This window comes from Dreissena polymorpha, chromosome 7 (genome assembly GCF_020536995.1).
Source record: "Dreissena polymorpha isolate Duluth1 chromosome 7, UMN_Dpol_1.0, whole genome shotgun sequence".
NCBI classification, from domain to species: Eukaryota; Metazoa; Mollusca; class Bivalvia; order Myida; family Dreissenidae; genus Dreissena; species Dreissena polymorpha.
Genome location: NC_068361.1, coordinates 9,532,535 through 9,558,063, shown reverse-complemented (window position 1 = coordinate 9,558,063; position 25,529 = coordinate 9,532,535). Strand labels below are relative to the sequence as shown.

Here is a 25,529-nt window from a genome sequence, read left to right as displayed (position 1 = left end):
AATAACTGTCTCGGTATGGACGTCGCCATCTGGACTATCGCGTGATTACCCCCTCTGAAACTGTAGTCACTGCATTAACAGATCTGGATGGATTCCTGTTTGTAATTTGTTTTCTGTTTTCTTACCAAATCATTGTTATTGTGCACAAACTATCACTATATATGCATGCATTACAGTCAAAACGGTGAAATGAACAAATATACATAAAATAGAAATTGACGGTCATCACGTGGTGTAAATTGGTGGTCGGTTTATGATAAAGATATGCCCTTCATATCACTGCGCTGAGGTTGACATGCGTCATTTTACTTACATATCATTGAAATCTTTCTATGAAACTCGAATTGTAATTGTATATTACACGAGCGTGAAATTCTCCAGTTCAAGCTCCTAATATGGGGACTATATTTACTAATTCCGACATAAAATATGCATCAAATACTACTTTCATACACCGATAGACGAAGCTGACACTGATAACTACTTTTTAACGTTTGAGCTCACGCCTGTGTGCACTCACAGGTCATATTATAGATTTGAGCCTCGCACTGGTTAACCGGGCTAAAAGAGCGCACAGACCAATCAGTGACGATACTTTTCGCATCAACCTTGATTTCCGCTAAGAAGAGACTTCCTTTAGAACAAAACAAAACCCATACAAACGGAATATGTCGTCCCCGATTAGCATGTGCGGACGTTACAGGCTTATCTGGGAAGACACTTAATGCCTATGTATTAAGTCCTGTTTTCCCAGAGCGAGGCCCATTTGTCATTCGTTTCTATCACCATCCATCTGCATTCAAGTACAGGAATTTCGTTGAATGGTACAGAACAACATATATTACATACTTTATTAACACTGAAGACACATTTTAGAACCACGAAGCAGGAATAAAGAATGCATTATTCTTAAATAACCGTAAATAGGGAAAGGTGATCCTTTTCCCATTCGGGCAATATTTTAATTCCCATTTGCGCAGGCGACATCGGTTTGAAGACCTAAACTGATTGGTTGGTGATGTGTGTTTCTTTTGATAGTTATGATCATGTGACTGTGTTGAGACTACTTTTCCAGCACTACTGAGTCACAGACATGCAGTGTTGGCGTATTTCAAAGTTTATGAGGTCCTTCCGAGCCAGTGACTGCATTATATGTGCACCCGGAGTGTGCCACAGCACTCCTACCTAATTAACTTACTGGGCTCAAGAAAGTAGGGACGAATTTTAAATAAAAGCAGCATTTTTCAGCTTTGTTACTGATTGATTTTAAATTTGGGTATGGTAGTCTATTATGGGGGAAGCCGGAGTACCCGTAGGAAACCCTAACTGTCCGATATGGTGTCTAAAAAACAAACTTACGTGCTTCCAAGAACGGGACTTGAACCCGGGTCGCCAAGGTGAGAAGCGCGTGTACCAACCACTGCGCTAACCGCAAAGCCTTTGCAGCCGTAGTGCAAGAGATTATCAACGTATCATATTGTGTTTAAAGGTGCCGCTTCTTGACAAACCTAATGTGGTGTATGATGGGAAGCATCATTTTAACATTGCGCAGTTTGTGCGAGAGACGCTTAAACGAATCATTTGCAAAATCCTGATATGACGTAACAAGATACATACACTCATTATTTGCATCCATAAATTCAGTTTAAAATGTGTTTCGATGTTGTTGTTGTAAAATAAACAGACGTTTTCAAATATGCTTGTTTACCACAAGTTAATATAATCATTTAGTGATCATTAATAAACATGACTTTTATACGAAAGTATGGAAATTATGAGTGTTTGTAAATTATTCACTTCCTCCTCGGAAGATTTCTTGGTGTAGGACTATGCCAAAACAAAGCGAGTAATCATGACCTAGTACAGAGGTACATGAAAGCCAGCAGTGAAGTCATACGCACACTTTTCTATGTATTGAATGCGTCCACGCACCTGTCATTGAGGACTATTTTCTTGAGATTTACGTTGCTGTCCGGATTGTCGGGGTCCCTGAGTTTCCCGAGCTCTTTCGTGCACGTCTGGATTCTCTCCTCCAGTCGAGCCTGACAATGAAACTCTCAGGTATAATAAGCAAGTAAATTTTAGCCGCGCTCTGTGAAAACGGGGTTTAACGCACATTCGTAAAGTGTTGTCCCATATAAGCCTGTTCAGTCTTAGCGAAAATACAGTTTATGTGGAAAGTGTTGTATCTGATAAGCCAGTGTGGACTGCACAGGCTAATCTGGGATGACATTTTACGCATATGCATGAATCCATGTTTTCCCAGAACGAGGCTGAAATTTTATACAATCGCAATATTGGTCAGAAGTACATGTATACAGCTTTCACTGTTTTTTTTTCATCTAACTTTTTGTATCTCTTTTCATCTCACCTTTTGTATCTCCGTCTCCTGAAACTTTTTCCTCATCTGCTCGCATTCCGTCTTGCTTACATTGTAGTTGGAATTGGCCACCCCTGGAGAATAATGAAACAATCGCAAGACGAGAAATGTATTTTGATACAAATCGCGCCCTGGGAAAAGCGGGCTAAAATGCACGTGCATAAAGTGGCGTCCAAGATTAGCCTGTGTAATCCGCACAGGCCAATTCATGCGGAAAGTGTCGTCCCTGATTACCGGTAGCCTGTGCGGACTGCTCAGTCTTATCTGGGACGACCCTTTACGCACATGCATAAGGCCTGGTCTTCTCAGAGCGAGCCTTCAATGGTTTTATGTCCTCAAGGTTTGCCCGTCTGTGTGAGGAGCATTTTAGCTCAAACTGACTATGCCAAGATATTAATTTAATGAACACATTATCAGGGTGCAGAATCAACGGGGTTTTCAGGGGTTTTCACACGGGCTTGACAGAATGCACGATTTTGTCAAATATTTATTAATTTACATAAAATGTGTAAAAACTTATTACACATATATTTCAATATAAATTAAAATAAAAGTTAAGAAGAACATGTGTCGTAAATTGCGAAATAAGCCAGACATTTAATTCTGAAATCGAAAATGTCTGTACAGTCGAATTCGCCAGCATGTAAATGAGCATCGCTTTGCAAAACGGGACTCAATTGCATGGAAAGTTCGCATAGGCGAATCAGGGACGACACTTTCCGCTTTTATGGCATTTTTCGTTTAACTGAGTTCTCTTCTTTGCAAAAATCAAGCTTAGGCGGAACGGCACTTTCCTCCCATGCCTTTAACCGGGCATCCCAATATGTTCACTGGTACGTACCTAGTTTTACTCGGAGTGTGGCCAGCTTTTGGTTCAAGTCCTTCCGCTCTTCGTCGATTTGCCGCAATTGGTTCTCGAGCATGGTTCTGTAGGAAATAGAAGTTTAAATCTATTAATGTTAGCTCGATTTCATCGAAAGCCTTAGCATAATTTAAACGCTATCGAGACCGTTTCCTGGGTAGAACCAGTACTTGGTGTATTTGGGGAGATCTAAAGAACGCTAATAACCACCCAGTGACCTTTTGAAGGTAAATATATACCTTGTTCGAGGGGTACACATGTCGCGAATTTCGATTGCGGACATTTTATGACAGTCTTACATTTGCGCAGTATATATTTAAAATAAGGCATGTGTCCATGTCTACACTTTTAGTTAATAGGGGTAGTGTTATAGTACATGTTAAAAGTTTTTATGGTAGTTCATATTATGTCCTGTTCATTTGTCGGGTTGGCGTTCAAGCATGGATCTCGGTACATACGTTCTTTAAGCGAATTGATTCTTTATATAAATTGACATTTTAATATTGTCTTCATTTACACTTTGTCACAAATGGTCGAATGTTCGTTTTTGTCCGTCATAATTATAATAAATTCATTTATAAGAATAGAGTGAAAGTTAGAGTATCTACAGTGAATATACTACACACATGCAGTCGTAGAACACGTAAGCCCGACCTGTAGTCACAAAACTCAATTTACCGATATATCATAAATTCGTAGCCAAAAAACAAGGTTGACAAAACCCAAACTTAAGTGAAGGCATTTATACAGATTTTTTAATAATGTAAAATATTTGTATTGCTTCAGAAAAATCAGTAACGAGTCAAAATTCCATTTTTAAAAGGTCATTTGTTTAAAGTTCATAACATTAATTTTGAGATGGTCTTGTAAAGAATCAAAGGCTGCAATGCGAGTGTGAAGTAAATTTCTATTGAATGCACCGGGAGTTCCCCCATAAAAGCAATCGCCTTACAGAAGACGTGTTAGTTGGGGTATCCCTTAACCACTTAGATACGTATTTTTACGCATTTTTTGTTCCTTAGAAAGTTTTATTTAATTAAAGACCTTTCTTACTCAATTCAAATTTTAAAGGCTTCATCTCCAAACCGTTGATACTGAAGAGCAGCAAACAACATAAATCCTTAAACAGACTGCGAGTTACTTGCAGGCTGTTCTGGTTTTGTGCTGTTTGCACAAAGCCATTTTCAATTTGCTTCTAAGTGGGGAAGGTTTATGGCGCCGTTAACATAACTACGCGTATTAAGCAATGAATGCGCGAGGGACGCAAAAAATATTGCCCGTTGCCAGCCTTTGGGTCAACGGTATGGAGCGGAAATGTTAATCAAATCATGTCTTTGTATGGTATCGTAAGTGTAAGAAATAGAATTCATGTTATTTTATCATGTACACGTTGAAACTGTCATCGAACGTTGCTATTTATATGAAGACAGGAAGTATATCCCTTACAATGCGGGAATCGAATTTTTAAGGCCTTTGCAAACAGTTTGGATCCAGATGAGACGCCACAAAACGTGGCGTCTCATCAGGATCCAAACTGTTTGCTATTCTGATAGTATTCTTTGAAAAAAATCGAAGAAAATGCGAATTTTATAAATTCAGCAGACGACATTTTAGCAGACAACAAATTTCCCAGCATGCAAAGGGATATAAAATGAGCATGCAAAGGGATATAAATTGTGCAAGGATGTAACAACTCACGAAACACAAACATATCATAGGAATCCATATACATGGACTCAACCAAATCTGTTTTAAACGCATCTGTTTTGAAGGCATGTACTCTGAGGGACTCGGTGGAACTTTTGGGAAACCCTTACAGTACCACTGTTACGGGATATAGGATACAATGGATCCTCTTCCTGGGCAAACTGGACTTAATGCATATGCGTAAACTGCCATCATATATTAGCCTGTGTAGTTCGCACAGGCTAATGAGGGGCAACACTTTCTGGCCTAAACTGGATTTTCGGTTTCGAGAGACTTCCATTAAACGAAACTTCTATGAAAGCGAAAAATTTCGTCCCTGATTAGCCTGTTCGGACTGCACCGGTCTATCTCGGACGTCACTTTACGCACATGCATTAAGCTCAGTTTTCTCAAAACGAGGCTCGTTTAGTTTCTGACGTCATGCGCTTAATACACTGCGTCTTAGTTTAATGCCTGGAAGGAACATACAAACCCCTTGCTCAGGAGCCAGTGTGCCACCGACCATGTATCCGTTCAGTTAGAAGTAGAAGCCGGGCTTTTGTTCCTGTTTTTGTGAAGCGACCTCGCCCCCCCCCCCTACCCCATTTAAAAAATAATAAGTCGCGAACTGTTCAAAATTCCAAAAAAAAATGAGTCGCGAATTTCCCAAATTTGTAAAAAACGGCCATTCTCACAGAAAGAAAATAAGCCAAGAGAAGTCCAGATTTTCTACGCCATATGATGCCCGAGATTACTAGTGATTTCTCACCTGTGATCGTGCTCATTAGAGAGATCCCTACTGACTTTCTCTGCGTGCAGGATAATGTCGCGAAGGTTGTCGTCCACTATAGACATCCTCATCGACATCAGTTCGGCCGCTCGGAACCTTTTTAGAATGTCAAGTAAGTAAAGGCGTTCTTTATTTAAAGGCTGATCATTTTTGGCATAATGGTTGATTTTTAGCTTGTTACTTTTAAGGGCGCTTTATATTATTAAACGATGGAGATTTTGAAATAGCAAATGCTATATGTAAAATTTACAAAGTTGACTTTTTCAGATTATATGTTTTAATGAATGTATTATACTTCCTCAATTATTCATTATAGCGTGAAGCATATATAAAAACAAACGTAATCATTTTTTCAAAACAAAACTTCATACCTATGACGATTGGTCTGCGACGACAAATGTGATTTTATGGACTTCAATGAATCTTTGTCTGACTGGTTCGATTGGTAGCTTTCTTTCCGCTTTTGTTTAATCAATGGCAGCAGTGGTTTGGCAGGACCGTTTTGATTCACCGGCTTACTACTTCCTTTTTCAGAAAAAGTAGTACCACGCGGATGTGACGTAAAACTTGCACCTTTGTCCCGTGGATGCAAGATTAAACTGGAACCTTTTTCTGAAGAAGTTCCACGTGCGTGTGTGGAGTGATTAATTTTGTCGTGGACAATCGCTTCCTTTTGTTGAACCTTTTCAAAATTTCCTACTCGCGGAGTAATTATGTTAACCGGCCCAGTTCCAACATTCGCTATTTTTTCCAGTAAAACTGGATTTGTTCCAGAATCTGATAGCTTTGCAGACAAAATAGTCCCTGGATATTTCGATGAATATACGGAGGACCGAGACTTTAACAAGACCTGCTTAGCAGATAAAGTGTCAGTACGGAAGTGTTCGTTTGGATCAAAGATGTCGGATGGAGTATCATCTACCTCCTCATATTCTTCTTCAAACTGCTCGGGAGTGAGCGATTCTTCGTCACTTGAATGCGGCGGCGATACTATGCGACCTGTATATAGACGCGTCATATGATCATATATGAATTAAATCGTTTCTGAGGTTCACCTTAAGTGTACACGGTTAACATAAGGCCATTTAAAACACAGACTACCACCACAATTTATCGCACACTTGGTGTAAAAAGTACCATGTGGCTTTGAAATTAGAAGGCACATGGTACCTTTTTGCACCAATGGGGCGGTATGTTCTTAACAAACTGATCTTTATGTGACCATAGCAATACATGAATTGCGTTGATCTTTTATAGATCTTTGTTCGATTCCAGTCAGCAGATAGAAATATTCATAGTTAATACTGAACTAAAATATATTTAGGCATAAAAACATGTTATCCACTATTCCCTTACGTTTCAAGAAAACAGGATTAGGTCAATAACATTTCCGTAAAAAGATTTTCTTCCATATTCGCAAATAAAGCAATAACTTAACCATCGCTCTCGGAAAACGAGGTTTAATGCATGGTCGAAAAGTGTCGTCCCAGATTAGCCTGTTCAGTCCGCACATGGCTTTTATTGTATTTTTCGTTTAAAGGAAGTCTATTCTAAAAATAAAATCCAGTTAAGGCGGAAAATGTCGTCCCTGATAAGCCTGTGCGTATTGCGCAGGTTAATCTGGGACGTCACTTTACGCACATGCATTAAGCCCGGTTTTCCCAGAGCGCGGCGAATATAATTTTTTGTATCTGCAAATATGAAGTGGACTATATTGGCAAAAAACAACAAATAACACAAGATGTATGATACATAATAACAACGTCAAACTGTACCGAGATCCTCGTGTGAGTATCTGGGAGTAGTGGACAGGGATCGCAGCTCCTCCTCCGTGGTGGACCGCTTCGATATGCCGGTCACCTGGGTAGCGTAACTTGACTTGGAGTTCTGCTCTACCAGCGGAATGCCTGTGTGCAAGTCATGCGTGAGGTTAGAGACAAGAAGATCATACAAATTCTCGTTTGTTAATTAGGTGCCGTAAGTTAGTTAAGTTTCTTACAACTTCAAGATGCTGAATCCGTGAAATAATAGCCTTGTTTTGAAACTAAACAGATACACATTAATACAATATTTGAATAAATCTTAAAACTAAAGAGTTTTATTGCTTATTATTATGGCCCTTCAAAATGTCTATTGTTTACATTTTGCTTGCTATCGTATTGCTGTCGACGACTGTCGGAATCTTTGGAGATTTTCGTTTCTGTTCGTCGGTAAACGGTTAATGTCTACGGAAATATTTCCGGTGATAATTGTTAAAACGTGCGCGTGAAAATACACCAATACCTGGGTGCAAGGTCACGTGACTTTATGGGGTTCAGAAATGGATTTATTTCACATTGCCATAAGCATCACAAAAATGTCATTTATGCACTAGTTGAAATTCTGATGAAACATTGTTTTAAAAGGTTATATGAAAAAAGCACCCCTTACCGGTGTGTTAACTTCCATTAAAGTTCAATTGTCAACCCCACGAAGTCACGTGATCCTGCGGCCTGATATCGAGTTATCAGTTTGTTTTGACGTAAACAAAGATCAAGACAACCTCCGCGCAGAGATTTGACTGGAACCAGCATAGCTGCATCAAATCCATGCCTTCATAACCAACCAGGTGATTATAGCATAACCACGTGGTACAATTATTTTACCGTTGCAATTTTTACCTTTTTTAAATTTAGGAATTGTTTGTTTTATATTATTCACCTAAAATGTATACACTACTTTCAAAAAATAAAAAAGCATGATATTGATTTTCATTATATAATACTAAAACAAAACAAAAACATCCTACCAAATCTGGTAGGATTTTCTTGTGATGGCCGAGATAGTATGTGAGGGCGTGGAACAACAACTCTGCGCGGGGATGAGATCAAGACTCCCAACAATACATGGTGCATCTCCGGAAGACAATGTGCAAAACCGAAAATCGACATAACCTAATAATTTCATAAATCTATGGAATTTCTAAGTTTAACAGTTGTCATTAATGCTTTATAGCATATTATGTTCGTTTGTTAGTGGATTTTTGCTAAAATATTACAATTTTAACAGATTGTCAAAGTTTTGGCTTTGACCTGGCTAGAGAGGCAAGCAGGGGAACAAACAGGAGCAGGATTTAGTGCCTTGCCGTTTTGCTCTATATCTATCCGAATCTGATGAGAGATTAGAAAAGTCCAACGCATCATAACGCCAACTTAATGTGAAATGACAAATGAACAACAGTAAGTGTGAACTGTTTTACTTTAAATGTCCAATTTCGACTTCCGGTAACTACCGGTGTAGTTTTTTTTCTCTTTTTAACACAACACAATCTTCTTTCAAATGTTCTTTTAATAAATAATTATTGAACATAATGTCAGAAACAATAATTAGCTCTAAATATGTGCACGACACAGTTTATATTGGTTAAACTCGAAACCTGTGTTAACGCCACCGTTATTATTGACCGCATTCTAGAAATGTGTGTACGCCACCGCATATATAAGTAACACGCTAGAAACTCGTGTACGCCACCGCATATAACTTACACTCTAGAAATAAGCGACGCCACCGTATATATGTGTTACGTTACAAAAAGATCACATACTTTGGGCAAGTATGGTGTCCTCGTCGTTGCTCAGGTAGAAGTTGGATGTTGTTGTATCCGTGTCATGTGAGGATCTATGCTGGTCATCTTGCATCATTTGTGCCACTGGGAGAAGACACGGTACACCTGGAATTTCAGTAACATATCTCAATACTACTTAAACAGTAATCAGAAGTACGACCCTCAACGGGCAGACGGCAGGCATACTGACATAAATACAACAAGATGTGTTTGTGAAACACTATGTCCCCCCATATATTTGACCTTTGACTTTGACCGTGAAGGGTGATCTTGACCTTTCACCACTCAAAATGTGCAGATCATGAGATACACATGCATGCAAAATATCAAGTTGCTATTTTCGATATTGCAAAATTTGACCTTTGACCCTGACCTTTGACCTTGAAGGATGACCTTTATCTTTCACCACTCAAAATGAGCAGTTTCATGAAATACGCATACACGCCAATACACTATTTCATCTTCTGCGCCGCTTTGATTTGTTTTACCTTTGACCTTGAAGGATGACCTTGACCTTTCACCACTCAAAATGTGCGGCTCCATGAGATACACATGCATGCCAAATATCAAGTTGGTATCTTCAATATTGCCAAAGTATTCATAAAATTAGCGATTTTGGCCACATATACTTGACCTCTGACCTTGAGGGATGACCTTGATCTTTTACCACTCAAAATGTGCGTCTCCATGAGATACACATGCATGCCAAATATCAAATTGGTATCTTCAATATTGCCAAAGTATTCGTAAAATGAGCGTTTTTGGCCACATATATTTGGCCTCTGACCTTGAAGGATGACCTTGACCTTGACCTTTCACCACTCAAAATGTGCGGCTCTATGAGATACACATGCATGCCAAATATCAAGTTGCTATCTTTAATATTGCAAAAGTATTCATAAAATGAGCGATTTTGGCCACATATTTTTGACCTCTGACCTTGAAGGATGACCTTGACCTTTCACCACTCAAAATGTGCAGCTCCATGAGATACACATGCATGCCAAATATAAAGTTGCTATCTTGAATATTGAAAAAGTTATTGCAAATGTTAAATTTGGAGCAAACAGACCAACAGACCAACGTACAGACCACATATACTTGACCTCTCACATATACAGAAGACAGGGCAAAAACAATATGTCCCCCACTATAGTGGGTGGCACACAAAGACACAAAGACAGACACACACACATCCAAAATAAGGCAGATATACAGACAAATACACAGACAGACAGACCGACAGACGCACTGACAGACACACAGAAATACACACGCACAAGCAAACACACAGACACACGCAGACCCAAAGACAAACAGACAGAAAAAGACAGAAAGACAATAAAACAGACGGAACAAACAGATATTACATGTATTTTACAATATTCAACCATTACAACTCAGTGAAATTATCAAACCATTATAACGTTCCAAAAAACTCCAACCGAGAGCGACTGTTTTTTATATAAATAAAGTTATATTCCTAACAAATGCACGAATACATTAATGAGTATTTTACAAATTAAATCCGTTGAATAAAAAAAAACTCACCCGCTATCTTTACATTAGATCTTTAATGGCCCAGTAATCACTCGTTAAAGCCGCGGAAATATATAAGCACGAACCCTATTCATCGAGCATGACCGTGTGTATTGTGTATTGTTTCTCAATAGAATTAAAAACAATGCTTATAGTAAGTGTTCGACGCTTTTGAAACATAATATCGCAAACAAAAATGTTGTATCGAAAGTGGCTGCAACATTTTTATAGATTAGATTGTAAGATTTAAAATTTAAATGTACGAAATCTAATAGAAAGTGAGAAATTTTGGACAGAGGCAGTAAACGTTGGTATGTTAGTTTATATGTTTATACTAAGTAATTGTTTTATAACGATTTAAAATTTATATTTCAAGATTTTCTGTGGTTAAAATGGTTCGTAATAAACGTATATTTAAAGACGTTGTGCGTTAATTTGAAACAACATGGCGCCTTACGAGCTAGAACGTTCCATTTTATATTAAAAAATTGATTTAACTCATTTGAATTATTTTAATAAAATCGCAGTTTCAAAGAACCATTTCACAATCGACGATAGTAGATATAATACGAAATAATAACATTTGCAGATTAGTATGTTATTAAATGTAAAGACATTATCGTTAATTTATCACACAGCCCAAATAATACGTGACCATTGATGTCCGCTCACACATAAGACATGTGTTTACGTTGAACTCACACAGATAACACAAATGTTTATGTTAAATTAACAAACATTGTTGCCTAGAACGCACCACAAACATTTACTGACATGTTGGCGATTATTATATTGTTTGATATTGTTAATCTCTGTATCTCTTTCTCATCTATAATTGAAGAAACTCTTGCATGGATCGTCTATTTTATTTTCAGGTAACATGCGCATTACGACGAACGTTATTGAAATGCATCGGTAACATTCCCCTTTAATTTCAAAAGAGGGAAAACCTTGCAACAGTATATACATGTAAAATGACCAGTCTAGGCGTTCGATTTCCGGACGATGTCGATCATTCAAAGATGGATCCACCGCCCGAATATTACGATGTCGAAACGCGTCGATCTATAGGTAACGTTGATGATCAAATTAGAACAACCATCATCGAGCTCGAAGAAAGCAAGCAAGAATATTTGAAAATAAAAGCCTTTAACAAGAACTTAGAAACCAAGATAAACGAAGCGGATGCCGATCGTAAATCATTGCAAACGAAACTAGATTCTCTGAAAGCAAAACTAGCCGTGTCGAATGCCAATGTTACGAAGTTTAATGACGAAAAGGAAAGTCTTCAAACTAGTCTGAACGAATCGCAAGTTCTCGTGGCTCGTCTTGAGGAACGACTGACGGCAACGTCTTCTGAACTGGACCGGTTGCGAGATCCGGCGAACCCCGAGAGCAATTTTAGTATCCGCAAGCATGTTGTAAACGACAAGAAAGAAATTAAAAAGCTAAAAGCTGATCATGAAACCGAGATAGCTAATCTGGACAATGACAAGGCAACAGCGACGCAGAGAGATTCTGAGATCAAGAAACTGGAAAAGGAATTATCAAGGCTTCAAGAGCAGCTAAGGACGTGTCAGGAAGACAGAGCAAAGGCTTTGGAAGATGAGATTGCAGAGAGAAAGAAAAAGGAGGAAATTATTCAGAACTACCGACAAATTAAAGAAGATAAAAAATCATATGAGCAGAAGTTAAAAGACGCACGGATCCAACTTGGGGTGAAGGTTTCGGGGCGGAATGTAAACGTAAAATTGGCGGAAGAAATGAAAGTGAACGAAAAAAAGCAACAGAAACAGTTAAACAGTATTGAAAAGAGACTCAAAGACGCTTTGGCTGACTTGGACATTTTGAAAAATCAGCACAAAATGAGTAAGACGGCCATGTCTATTAACAAATACACAAAGAGGAACAAGGATAAGGAAAAGAACGGTGGAGGGTCCACAGGGTCAGGTGATAGCCGGGTTAGTGTTGCTTTGACCGGGACGGGTCCGGTTCGATTCGTCACAAAGTCAAAGAAAAGTCTTGATGCGGCGGCAGGCAGCGTAACCGATCGGCCAAAGAAACAGTCTGACGGCGTGAAGGACAAAGCAGCCGGTTCGCAGACTGATCGCCCCGGTCAGAAGGGACATTCAATCCAAAACCTGCCTTCGAAACAGGACAGCATCGGAAAGGGTGACCACAGAAATTCCGTCCAGTTTGTACCACCACCGAAAGCCAAACTGAAGGGTGTGTGACATTGTGATTGTTATTCTCACACGTGCATACCTTTGATTTATATTTGCTGCTTGCACCAACAAAAATATATTCGAGCTCTGCGATGATATTCAATTGATATCTGGGACGATGTTTCTTCCTAAAACACTTACAAATCAGAACTGAAATAAATATGTCAAGTCTATTACAAGTAGATTGTTTTTCTAATATTGATTATTGAAGGCTGAATTTGATAAATTGTTATGTTATGTTTGTGTTATTTATTAAAATCAAGTGCTCATTTTTGTGTAAATAATTATGTGTACGAGTTTAGTTATTTCCTGGGTCCATATATTAATCCGAAATATAAATGCATGTCAATCTTAAATAATGTGGACAGGGGTTGATCAAGCGTGACGTTCTTATGTGACATTTGGGCTTTTTTCACATAGTTCTAAGATAATATTTACTTTTACGAAGATTGTATTGCGCTGGTCATTGGTAATTCAGTATAATAACACCTGCATGATCTTTATAACGCATATACATCACATTCAAAGAACTTGTAGGTAAAACATAGTTTTTATTAGCTCAATCTGTTTAATTCATACACAGGGTGATACAGAATAAACTGATAGTGTGCTTTCAGGACCAAATTTGAAATGAGCTCGTTCTTATGTGTTGTCAAGATATCTGTCCATAAACCCTAATATACGATAATATACGATACAACATGACATCGACAATATGAAAACTTTGGTATCGCGCAAACCTCCATGAACATTGACCCGACAACAAATGTTAAATATTCAAACCGATTATGTCATCGGCATCACCTATTTAATAATTTATTTTACATTACATTTCGTATGGATTCGTCGTTCTTTGACTCCTTTTCTTTGACAATCGTGACCTGTTATTAACCCTTTGCATGCTGGGAAATTTGTCGTCTGCTAAAATGTCTTCTGCTGAATTTCTAAAATTAGCATTTTCTTCGATTTTTTTTCAAAGAATACTATCAGAATAGCAAACAGTTTGGATCCTGATGAGACGCCACGTTCTGTGGCGTCTCATCTGGATACAAACTGTTTGCAAAGGCCTTCAAAATTCGGTTCCAGCACTGAAAGAGTTAATGTACGCTCCGTTTTGTTACATATGTATCCAGTGCATACGTTAAATTAACTGAAGTTTATTAAAAGAGACAATGCTTATTAAAATGCATTGTTAATCATGACACACGGGACTTTGTAAAAACGGATTTAAACAACTATCTCCTATATTTTAACTGAACGTATTGAACGATAAGTATTCGACAGCATGGAAAGCATTGTTTTCAGCAATTAACACAAAAGAACGTAACGAAGCGTTAACCCGAACTTGAAATACAATCTACCCCGTAAGGTCTCGGACACACGTTTGTACTGAAATGACGTGCGCGCAAATAATAAAACTTAATGATTGTGTAGTCAGATACAACGTGCAAATTTGAAAAATTCAGTCATTTTTATTTTGTGAATGCTTGCTTTTATGTCATTACATCATAAGGTAAGTGGATGCATTATAACGCAATTGATTTAAATGCTAATTACACGCTTTTAGATTTTTTAAATCCATTCTTTCATGTTCAATTCTTTTTGCACATCTTTAATTAAAAACTTATTGCGTATTGTATTGCCGCATGATATAATATATCAAGATTTTAAAAGACGTGAACACAGTTCTCTCGTGACCAATATCCTATTTGAATATGCCGTTTGAAACAAAGGAAAGCAATTCTTTTATATATTTTAGATTTTTTTCTTATTTATCATGAGATAAACATTTTGAGCTCTTTTATATATTATAAAAATCTGCAGCGAGCGTTTGCAGTTGTTCTTTTAAATATTTGGAAATGATCTTAACCGACGATAGTTCAGACTTGACCATCGAAAAAGTCACAAAATGATGCACACATCGTTGAAAACGCGATACTGGTAGCGAGTTCTCCATCGCATTTAAAAAAATGTTCAAACAAATTTAGCTCCAGGAACTTCTACTTCATAAACCTGCACACACTAAGTTGAGCATGTCATAAGAAGGCGTGCATGTCACAAAGATGAATTACACCAAGCTGGAGACCCCTGACAGCACCAACAGGGCGCTCGTACAGAAGATGTTTCAGCTGGAAGCAGCATACAGGTAATATCCAATCATTTATATTCTCCGGGATACCATTTCGGGATTTGTAAAATAAAAATAAAGACTTTGCGTTGACACGTCCATTCGCGGATTTATGATTTTGGAAAAATGAGGTCTTTGCGTCGGTCATGTTCCGATGTGTTGGACTTAAATTCGTGGATCGGTAAACCTACGAAATGCCCCACGAATACGAATGTATTTGTCACTTGACCACTTTGATACGTATTTAACCTTTTACCACTTAGATATGTATTAAACACTTTACCACTTAGATATGTATTTAACCCTTTACAATTTGGATACGCATTTAACCCTTTACCACTTAGATATGCATTTAACCCTTTACCACTTAGATATGTATTTAACCCTTTACCACTTAGATACGTATTTTACCCTTTACCACTTAGCTACGCATTTAACCCTTTACCACTTAGATATGCATTTAACCCTTTACCACTTAGATATGTATTTAAACCTTTACCACTATGATACGTATTTAACCTTTTACCACTTAGATATGTATTTAACCATTCACCACTTAGATGCGTATTTAATCCTTTACCACTTAGATACGTATTTAACCCTTTACCACTTAGATACGTATTTAACCATTTTCCACTTAGATACCAATTTAACCAATTACCACTTAGTAACATATTCAACCATTCACCATTTAGATACGTATTTAACCCTTGACTTGTTAGATACGTATTAAACCATTGACCTTTTAGATATGTATTTAACACTTGACCACTTAGATACGTAATTAAATCTTTACCACTTAGATACGTATTTAACCCTTGATCACTTAGATACGTTTTTAACCCTTATCACTCAGATACGTATGTTACCTTTTACCACTTAGATGCGTATTTAACCCTTTACCATTTAGATATGTATTTTTACTCATTTGTTATCCCTTAGAAAGTTAAATAAAATTTAACACCTTCCTTTCTAAATTCATGTATTGAAGGCTTCATGTCCAACCCTTAGATAATGATAAGCAGCAAACAGCATAAATCCTCAACAGACTGCGAGTTACTTGCAGGCTGTTCTGGTTTAATGCTGTTTGCACATGCCCATTTTCACTTTGCTTCTGAGTGGGTAAGGGTTGACAGTATGTGTAACTGACAAATGGTCGTTATGTGTGTATCCAAACTACAGCTCATGCATTTGTTTCCATGCACTGTAGTAAAAAGCAAATCATGTGCGTAACCGCATGCATTGTTGTGCAATTTCATTCAGTATTGAAAAATGTATTTTGTGACTTTGGCAAAATTCATATACACATCAAATTTCAAAAACAATACTACATACAAGATAATGTACAGAATGTACATGTACACTTTAAATGCTAATGGCATGGAAACATGAATACATGAAATATAAGATGAACATGGTTGAACTTTACTTCTACAATTGAATTTTCACTTTAGTTCTACAATTCTAGACTTTCTACAAATGTTTGGCTCAACGTAAAATATGTGTGATCGTGTTGGATTAATCAGGTACGTTAACTCTTCCAGTGCTGGAACCGAATTTTGAAGGCCTTTGCAAACAGTTTGGATCCAGATGAGACGCCACAGAACGTGGCATCTCATCAGGATCCAAACTGTTTGCTATTCTGATAGTATTCTTTGAAAAAAATAAAGCAGACGACATTTTTGCAGACAGCAAATTTCCCAGCATGCAAAGGGTTAGTAGAAAAGATATGAGCCATGCTCTGTGGAAAAGGGGTTGAATGCATGTGCGTAAAGTGTCGTCCCAGATTTGCCTGCGTAAAGTGTCGTCCCAGATTTGCCTGCGTAAAGTGTCGTCCCAGATTTGCCTTCGTAAAGTTTCGTCCCACATTTGTCTGCGTAAAGTGTCATCCCAGATTTACCTGCGTAAAGTGTCGTCCCAGATTTGCCTGCGTAAAGTGTCGTGCCAGATTTTACTGCGTAAAGTGTCGTCCCAGATTTGACTGTGCATTCTGCACAGGATGATCAGGGACATCACTTTCCAAATAAAGTGGATTTTTTGCTAAGAAGATACTTTCTTTAAACAAAAATTATTATACAAACGAAAAGTGTCGTCCCTGATTAGCCTGTGCGGAGTACACAGGCTAATCTGGGACGACACTTTACGCACATGCATTAAACCCCCTTTTCACAGAGTACGGCTCATATCAAAGACGAGGAACAGGAATTTGTAAAATTCAAGGTAAGCAACACTGCAAAGTACATGTACGACTATAGTCAGTATAATTATTGTGTATATTTATTCTAGAGATATAAATGACAAGGAGCAAGACATAATGAAATACAAGATGAATAGTGCCCGGGAAGCGGATGCAGAGCGGGACAGAGAAATGGCTAAAATAAAATTCCAGGTAAGTCGATACAGCAATAGTGTCACTATCAAGTATATTTACAAATTTGACACTGTTATGTTCCTGAAACATGGTCGTTTTTATGACTTCCTTGTATACATATTTCCGACTGTTTAGAGATTGGTCACTACAAAAAATTAAGGTCTACCTACTATACTAAGGTCACTGTATTGTAAATAAAAAAAGTGTGCACACAAATAATACTGCCACGCGCAAAACAATAAAATTGGATAACTTCGCCGACCAAGGCTAAAGTCCGGCAAATATCGTCGTACAAAAGTTGTTACAGTTGTTTCATACAATATGGCCTTAGCTTTCTGATTTAGGCTTAATACTTTCTGAATCATATATCATCGACAGCTGAATTAAGCAATACTCTTCTATCTATACTTTTTCTAGATAGTACTTAGCTGTTCAAAAACTTCCGGTGATATGGTAAAATATTAGAAAAGTATTGGCATGTGTATGTATAAAGTTTGTCTTTCGAAAATAGAGAAGTTGAAATTCTTAAAGTGAGTTAATATTTAAGACGTTTCGGAAAGCTCTTTAAGCATTGTTTTAAATCATTTAGTTGATACAACCCAAAAATCTATATGATACAATTGCATGTTAAATCTCTGTTTGCGTCTATTGTCTTTCACTTGCAAAATTTGTTGTACATCTCCTATTCCAGGCACAGCGTCTGGAGGAACGCCTGAATGTCGCTCGAGTAGAGACCGAGAACGCTAAACGAGAGCTGAAGAACGCCCAAGACGGACGGGCTGTGGTGGACAAGAAACTTAAGGGTATTGAACGTGTTGACTGAAACTGTCGTGAACGTGATTACTACAACTGTTGTGGACGTTTTCAATAATACTGTTGTGAACGTGTTTACATAAACTTTTGTGAACGTGTTTACTAAAACTGTTGTGAACGTGTTTACTAAAACTGTTGTGAACTTGTTTACTAAAACTGTTGTAAACGTATTTACTAAAAATGTTATAAACGTGTTTACAAAAACTGTTGTGAAAGTGTTTAGTGAAATGGTCGTGAACGCGTTTACGTCAACTGTTTTTAACGTGCTTTTATATCTTTTGTAAAATAAACACAACAATTTTCGCGAGCAAGAAAACTATTCACTGTTGTCATAAATGCTGAAATAAGAAATTTACAGGTTTTGGATGTTATGCAAATGGTTCATTTTCTATACCAGTTTTAAATCACGGATATTATAAACATCAAGGAATCAACAAATATATAGGAATGAATCTTGGGCGTTCATTACGATATATTTAAAACAAATGCAGATCAAGTGTTGCTGCTTCGCATATTGAAATCATTATTATTATATATTAGAGATATATTTTCTACGTCATGTATACCCTCCCTTATAATTCTACCGCAGCTATGAGTAAAGAAAACGCCGACCTGAAGAACAACGTGAGTCAGCTGCGCGTGAAACTGGGCGTGGCCAACGCCAACTATAACGTGGGAAAGCACGAGGCAGAGAGCTTGAGGAAGAATCACCAAGACAGCCAGATCATGATCGCGAGGTAACTATGGTATATTCTCAGTAGATTCAACAATTGTATTATTGAACGTTTGAAATGAAGGTTGGATTGTTTATGCACTGACTAAACATTTTTATATTTTATTTATTCATAAGAAATTCAGCTTAAAATGTCATCTATGATACTTTGATATTGAAATATTGAAACTCCAGACAGATGATCAGGAGAAAACGTTTGCGTATCAGCCGCTAGTTTTTTTTATATTAAAGTCAAGTAATCAACTGCATCTAGAATAGAAGACAATTTATGAAACAAAGTAATATTTCGGATAGACGAGTAGAAAGAATTTGTTGTTTCAAAAGGATTAAAAAGAATGCCGGGCCTCACATTTAGCCCAAATCGTATCACAAAACATAAACGTAAAAATAAACATAAACCTCACAGCATCGCGATTAAAATAATGACAATTACTTAAAGGGAATTTGTAACTTAAAAAGTTACTTACACAATTGGTTAATGCTCGCCAAAGCAACATTATTACAACTTTCTGTGGCAATATGAAAATAAATAACAAAGTATCAGTTAAATCCATGCTTGTTGACAGGATGTCTAGAATTTCAAGGAGTACCATAATCGAACTTATAAATAGATCGACATTTTGATGATTTTAAATTTGTTGCAGGCTGGAGGAGCGCCTTAACGCCGCTAATCAGGAGCTGGAGCGACTACGGAATCCCGCCAACCCGGAGGGAAGTGAGGAGGTAAATTTTGCGGTAAGAGAGTGAGTAAAACGATAAAGGATAATGGAACGATTAACTTTGCGGTCAGAGAGGGAGCAAATCCATAAAAAGGAAGTGGGGAGTTAAACTTTGAGGTGAGAGGGGGAGCACAGCGATAAAGGGGATGGAGGATTTAAACTTTGCGGTGAGAAGGGGAGCACATCGATAACGGGTATGGAGGAGTTAAACTTTGCGGTGAGAGGGGGCGAACAGCGATAAAGGGTATGGAGGAGTTAAACTTTGCGGTGAGAGGGGGAGCACAGCGATAAAGGGTATGGAGGAGTTAGACTTTGCGGTGAGAGGGGGAGCACAGCAATAAAGGGTATGGAGGAGTTAAGCTATGTGGTTTGACAGGAAGCAAAATTATAACGGGAAGTGAGGAGTTAAACTTTGTGATAAGAGATGGAGCAAAGCGATAAAGGGAGTCGAGGAGTTAAACGTTATCATAAGAGAAAGAACAGCTTGATAAATGGAAGTGAATATATACACTTTGTGGTAAGAGAGGGAGCAAAGCGATAAAAGAAAGTGAGGAGATAAACTTGTTGTAAGAGAGGGAGTAATGGGATAAAAAAAAGTGAGGAGACAAACTTTGTTGTACGAGAGGGAGCAAAGCGATAAAACAAGTGAGGCGATAAACTTTGTTGTAAGAGAGGGACCAAAGCGATACATGGAAATGAAGAGTTTAAGTTTTCGGTAAGAGAGAATCCAATGAGAAAGAAGGAAAATTCGGTGTATGTATGTTGAAGTTAAATAGGGTTTAAAAGGGTGCAATGTGAGATGATAAATATACACTTTAAACAACTGTTTTAATACTATTCCATATATATTTTATACCTGACACTATATCTAGTCGGATTCTTGCGTTTCGTTGAGAATGTCGTGTGAACGCCCCATGACTATAGATTGACCCTGAGACCTCCCGGTCGCAAGGGTTCATCGCCTTATTACCTTATATTAAACATTGTACGAAAATTTAATTGAAATTGAGTCGAGCCGTTTAGAACGATATTTGACGGTAATATCTTGTAAATCATTTGTGTTTTGTTTATGATTTGAACGTTGGTCAAAGAAGGTGTGTTCATATTTGTCATCGTTTTCTGTCAAATTGTATATGTACTTGGAGTGTTGATTTATTAGCAGTGTTTAAGTGTATAAAGTAGGTCTATGTTGATTATATTGCTAAGAAGATGTCGATTTTTCACAATCAAATATTGACATCATTTCTTCATTTTCTGCCCACATTTTTTGGGATAAATATGCATACGAGTATATGGCCAGTTTTATAGTTTTTAGTTACTCCTATACCATAGTTGTGACTGATTGCAGGTGAAAAAGAAACTAACTACAGAAAAGAAGGACTTGAAGCGTCTTCGAGCAGAGGTTGCACGTCTCGAGGTGAAAGTCGTCAAATGAAATCAATTCATTTCCCGGATACATACATGCTATGAATATCTCCCAAAGCACGTGTTTTACTTGTCCATAAAATATTATGTTTACTTGACCGAAGGCCTTATGTCATATGACCGTGTGTTTTCTTGACCAAACAACCACATGTTTACTTGTCCGTAAAATATCATGTTTACTTGAACAAAAATTATTATTTGTAATTGACAATACACCTTATGTACAAGTACCTGTATACATATATATGCATATATAAATGTCATTTTCAGACATAACTGTCATTTATCATATCTTGTTAAACGGAATTATTCGTGGCAACTGTGCCAGCTTTGAACGTTTTTGAATCAAACTTTACATGGTGGGTCTCTGTACTATGTACTGTTTGATGTTATTCCAGTTTGTAAGGGTGGCCATAATCTCTTTTTAATAACTGCGTTATTCGGTCGGTGCCTTCTGATAAATCATTATTCATAAATTACTTGATCACTGGTTAATATTGTTTACTTATTGTACCCCCATGCGTCAAAGCGTAGATGATATACTGGGTGTACACTCGATGTCTGACCATATGTCTGTCCGTCCTATGTCCGTCCCTCCCAAGACATAATCTTGTCTGATAAAGGTCTCGTACACTTTTCAAAATACAACATTCAAACTCGCATGAATTGTTTCAAATGATCTAAAGTAGTTCATGTAAAAAGTATGTTTTTCTATACCAACGCTTTATCTCAATAACATAATCAACTCGACTTTCCATAAATTACGACATTCAGCGACGAGGAGGGTTGGCCGCTTATTGTTGCCAAGGTTACAAGCTCAAGTGTACATAGTTATCATAAACATGGAGCCGCTGTATTGTAGTTAACATCCACGTTGCATCCGTTTATTGTGCGGTTTCCTTAACCCATTTATGCCTAGTGGACTCTCCTATCTTTCTAAATTGGATTAATTTATTTCCAAAATTAGGGATGCCTAGTATATCTATTTCTATATTTAGAATATTTCTTACAGAAATTCCTTTTAAGCAAGCAGCGCAGACCCTGATGAGACGCCGCATCATGCGCTGTTTGCCAATGCCTTTTTTTCTAGACGCTAGGCATAAATGGGTTAAGGTCACGGGTTTGATGCTCATTGTGAGAGCGTTCTTAAGATCTTCCCCAAACACAACAAGAACTTGTTCTTCCCAGCAAACGGACTATCGTTGCAATAAGCCTCCGACTTTTGATTCAATGTTCATAAATACATTTGGTTTAAATTATGTATACCAATACAACTTACTGGTTTATGTCTACCAGGAAACGCTCGAGCACGAACAGAAGCGCTTCCGTGAGCTCGAGGAGGAGCACAAGATTATCCAGGATGACGTCATGCGACAGAGACACCTGCTGTCGGACATGCAAACAGCCCTGGAGATGGCGGAAATGACGCTACAGGTATCATAAATTTGAAAACAAAAGAGCAACAATCATACCTAATAACAATCGCTTTATAAGTATCTATTCAGTAATGTCTATTAAATCTTATTATAATTGAACTATAAAATGTCTTATCAGTATTGCATATACAAACTTATCATAATTGACTTATAAAATGTCTAAATCAGTATTGCCTATAAAAACTTAGCAACGTCGGCTTAAAATTTGTAATCACAATTGCTAACTAAAATCTATTTTCAACTTTTGCCTGTTAAAACACTTATCAGTATTGCCTACTTAAATCTTCAATAGTGGCTTCGCAGCTCTCTTAAATCTTTAGTCATCATTGCCCACGGTGCACCAATGACAATGAAATACTCGTATTAAGTACTAATAAAATCTCTAGCAAGCATTCTTACTTAACTCGTTTATCATCATTGCCTATTAAAATAAAATAAAAATAAACAAGTAGATAGCATCAATCATCATTGCCCACGGTGCACCATTGCCTATGACATACTTTTATTAAGCACTAATACAATCTCTAGCAAGCAGTTCTTACTAAACTCTTGTATCATCATTGCCTATTGAAAATTAAAAAATAAACAAGTACCGGTAGATAGAATCATTAACTGGTTATAAAGTTGGACAAAAACAACAACAGGAAAATACCAAGTAGATTTCTCTGATTGATTCTATAGTTAATTACTTATACATACAATAAAAATAAATACAACTGGTATGTGTTTATAGGCGGAAAGGGCTTCACGAGAGGACTATGAGAAACAAAACCACCAACTTCGAATGGAACGTGAGCACTTCGAGGACACGTTAAAAGAATACAAGGTCAAACTCGGCATCTCCCTGGCTAGTAAAAACGTGAATGTGCGACACGCGGAATTGCTTAAGAAAAAAGACGAAGAATATCAATACACCATTCAAAATCTAGAAAAGCGACTGAAAATCTCGCAGACTGAGATCGAGAAACTGAAATCTCGCGCGATGTTGACTGGTAAAACTGCCGATTCGCTCCAAGAGCACAAATCGCGTCTAAAGAAGTACAGAAATGGTTTTAGCATGGAGTTTATCACTCCGCGTTCTTTTGATAAACTGAATCCCAATTCTTCGGGGTGGACTCCGACAAGAGGGTCACCCAAAGGGTCTCATGATCGAATCAGTGTGGGGAGTACGGGAAGTATAACGAAAACACAGCCTCCGCAGATTAAAAGCAAGAGCGGACGAGTGTCACTACCCTAGATTTAAATTCTGAATTGCTTGGCTCCGAACCTTACAGTGCTAAATTAAAAGCCCATTAACACTCATAATTAACGAATATTTCGTAAAATATTTCTTAAAATAAGTTAACCCATAAAAAACAGTGTTCCATAAAGCAATAGCCAAAATTTCACCCGCTAAATGTGGTATGGTAGCATAGATTTAAAGAGATGCAAAATGCTCGTTTTTTACGAAATATTCGTTGATTTTGAATATGCTCGTCTTTTACGACATATTCGTTGATTTTAAATATGCTCATTTTTTTACGAAATATTCGTTGATTTTGAGTATTTACGTGGCTTAAACGGATTGTTAAATGTTTGTGCAGTATGATGTTACATGTTTATATTTCACAGATAAAATGTTTCATGCATGTCTTATACGTTTGAAAACACAACGTTGTAATTTTGTAACATACCACATGTAACATCGAATTATCTTAACTTCATGCATAAAAATTCAACTTCAAATGCATGTACATGTATGAACGAAAGCAGCGAATGAAAACATTGTTATCATACACGTTAATATCATATATAGTCAGCACAATTGTAATTAAAATATACCAAATAAGAGTAACCGAGACGAATAATGAAAGAGGCATTGCAGCAATTCAATCGACAACACCGATAGTAAAACTTTCAGCCATGACGTTTTTCAAATGAGTAACGTTAAAAGGTACGTCAACCACGAATGACGAAAACATAAGTTTTAAAATACCGTATTTTTTACAATTATTAGTTGATATTGATTAAAATATCACGACTGGTATATAACATTACATGAAAAAAGTTGTTATGTTTTCATATTTTAAGTATATTCGGTAATAAATTTTACAGGGTACAGGTACCAGGTAACAGTTAACTATAAATAACGCAAGTAGATTGATCATAATCGTCATGTGGTAAAACCAAGAATGCAAATTGTGCATGCGCAGTGAATTGTATTTATTTTATATATAAAATGAGCAATATACTTGCGTTATTTAAAGTGTGTATATCGTTATGTCACTTATTTTCGCAACGTACTTTCTATTTCACATCGCGGAATTTTATTACCGAATATACTGAAAATATGAACTTTTTTCAAGTAATGTAATATACCAGTCGTGATATTTTAATCAATATAAACTAATGATTGTAAAAAATACGGTATTATAGAACTTTTCTTTTTCCGTCATTCGTGGTTGACGGTCCCTTTAAGGTCGAAATTCCATTGCCTTTTCAAATATTTGGAACGAAAAGTACTCAAATAAGTATAGCTAATATTTTTGACTAAAATTCTTAACAGAGAGATAAATAACCATATTTTCTTTACACGCATTATAAGTAAGTACAACAGGTTGCATGAAGATTGAAGTTTCTTAATTTTATGATAGTTTTTCTTCACCTGAGGCTGTGCACCAGAATATTTCGGGTGCGCACGAGTTATCGGTCGCTCGCTTAAAGATCCTCACGTTATCGCATTTCGAAAAAGCTGTGTGTGTTTGTGTGCGTGCGTGTGTGCGCGTGCGTTTATGTGTATTTCAAAGTGAATGAGGTCCTTCCGCGGCTAAGGCTAAAT

The 25,529-nt window shown here is 37.2% G+C and overlaps 2 protein-coding genes across 10 annotated transcripts in view; one reads left to right on the top strand and one right to left on the bottom strand.

Moving 5' to 3' along the window:
- Positions 1–22,678, bottom strand: part of LOC127838398 (coiled-coil domain-containing protein 39-like) — a 38,700-nt gene extending 16,022 nt beyond the window's left edge. For 3 of the 4 annotated variants that reach the window (XM_052366121.1, XM_052366119.1, XM_052366122.1), the window contains exons 1-8: positions 10,874–10,980; positions 9,302–9,427; positions 7,494–7,625; positions 6,090–6,717; positions 5,698–5,814; positions 3,222–3,307; positions 2,372–2,454; positions 1,933–2,042 (exon numbers count right to left, since the gene is read on the bottom strand). In XM_052366121.1, the coding sequence (XP_052222081.1) occupies positions 1,933–2,042; positions 2,372–2,454; positions 3,222–3,307; positions 5,698–5,814; positions 6,090–6,717; positions 7,494–7,625; positions 9,302–9,398 (1,253 nt within the window). In that variant the 5' untranslated portion in view covers positions 9,399–9,427; positions 10,874–10,980. Of the gene's footprint in view, positions 1–1,932; positions 2,043–2,371; positions 2,455–3,221; positions 3,308–5,697; positions 5,815–6,089; positions 6,718–7,493; positions 7,626–9,301; positions 9,428–10,873; positions 10,981–22,554 lie in introns of those variants that run through there. The other variant, XM_052366120.1, reaches the window with a different exon arrangement.
- LOC127838400 (cingulin-like) lies at positions 1,938–24,399 on the top strand. Of its 6 annotated transcripts, none has more exons than XM_052366129.1 (10): positions 7,964–8,326; positions 8,767–8,936; positions 15,075–15,232; positions 17,501–17,603; positions 18,277–18,388; positions 18,988–19,135; positions 19,776–19,854; positions 21,199–21,267; positions 22,572–22,709; positions 23,445–24,399. In XM_052366129.1, exons 3-10 carry the CDS (start codon positions 15,150–15,152, stop codon positions 23,946–23,948), a joined length of 1,236 nt encoding a protein of 411 aa, XP_052222089.1. In that variant the 5' UTR covers positions 7,964–8,326; positions 8,767–8,936; positions 15,075–15,149; the 3' UTR covers positions 23,949–24,399. The 6 variants fall into 6 exon arrangements, with proteins under 6 accessions (XP_052222088.1, XP_052222083.1, XP_052222089.1 ...); XM_052366125.1 differs by having other exon boundaries at positions 19,776–19,866; positions 23,445–24,398; XM_052366128.1 differs by lacking the exons at positions 7,964–8,326; positions 8,767–8,936 and adding an exon at positions 1,938–2,061 and having other exon boundaries at positions 19,776–19,866; positions 23,445–24,398.
- The last annotated feature ends 1,130 nt before the right edge of the window (positions 24,400–25,529 follow it).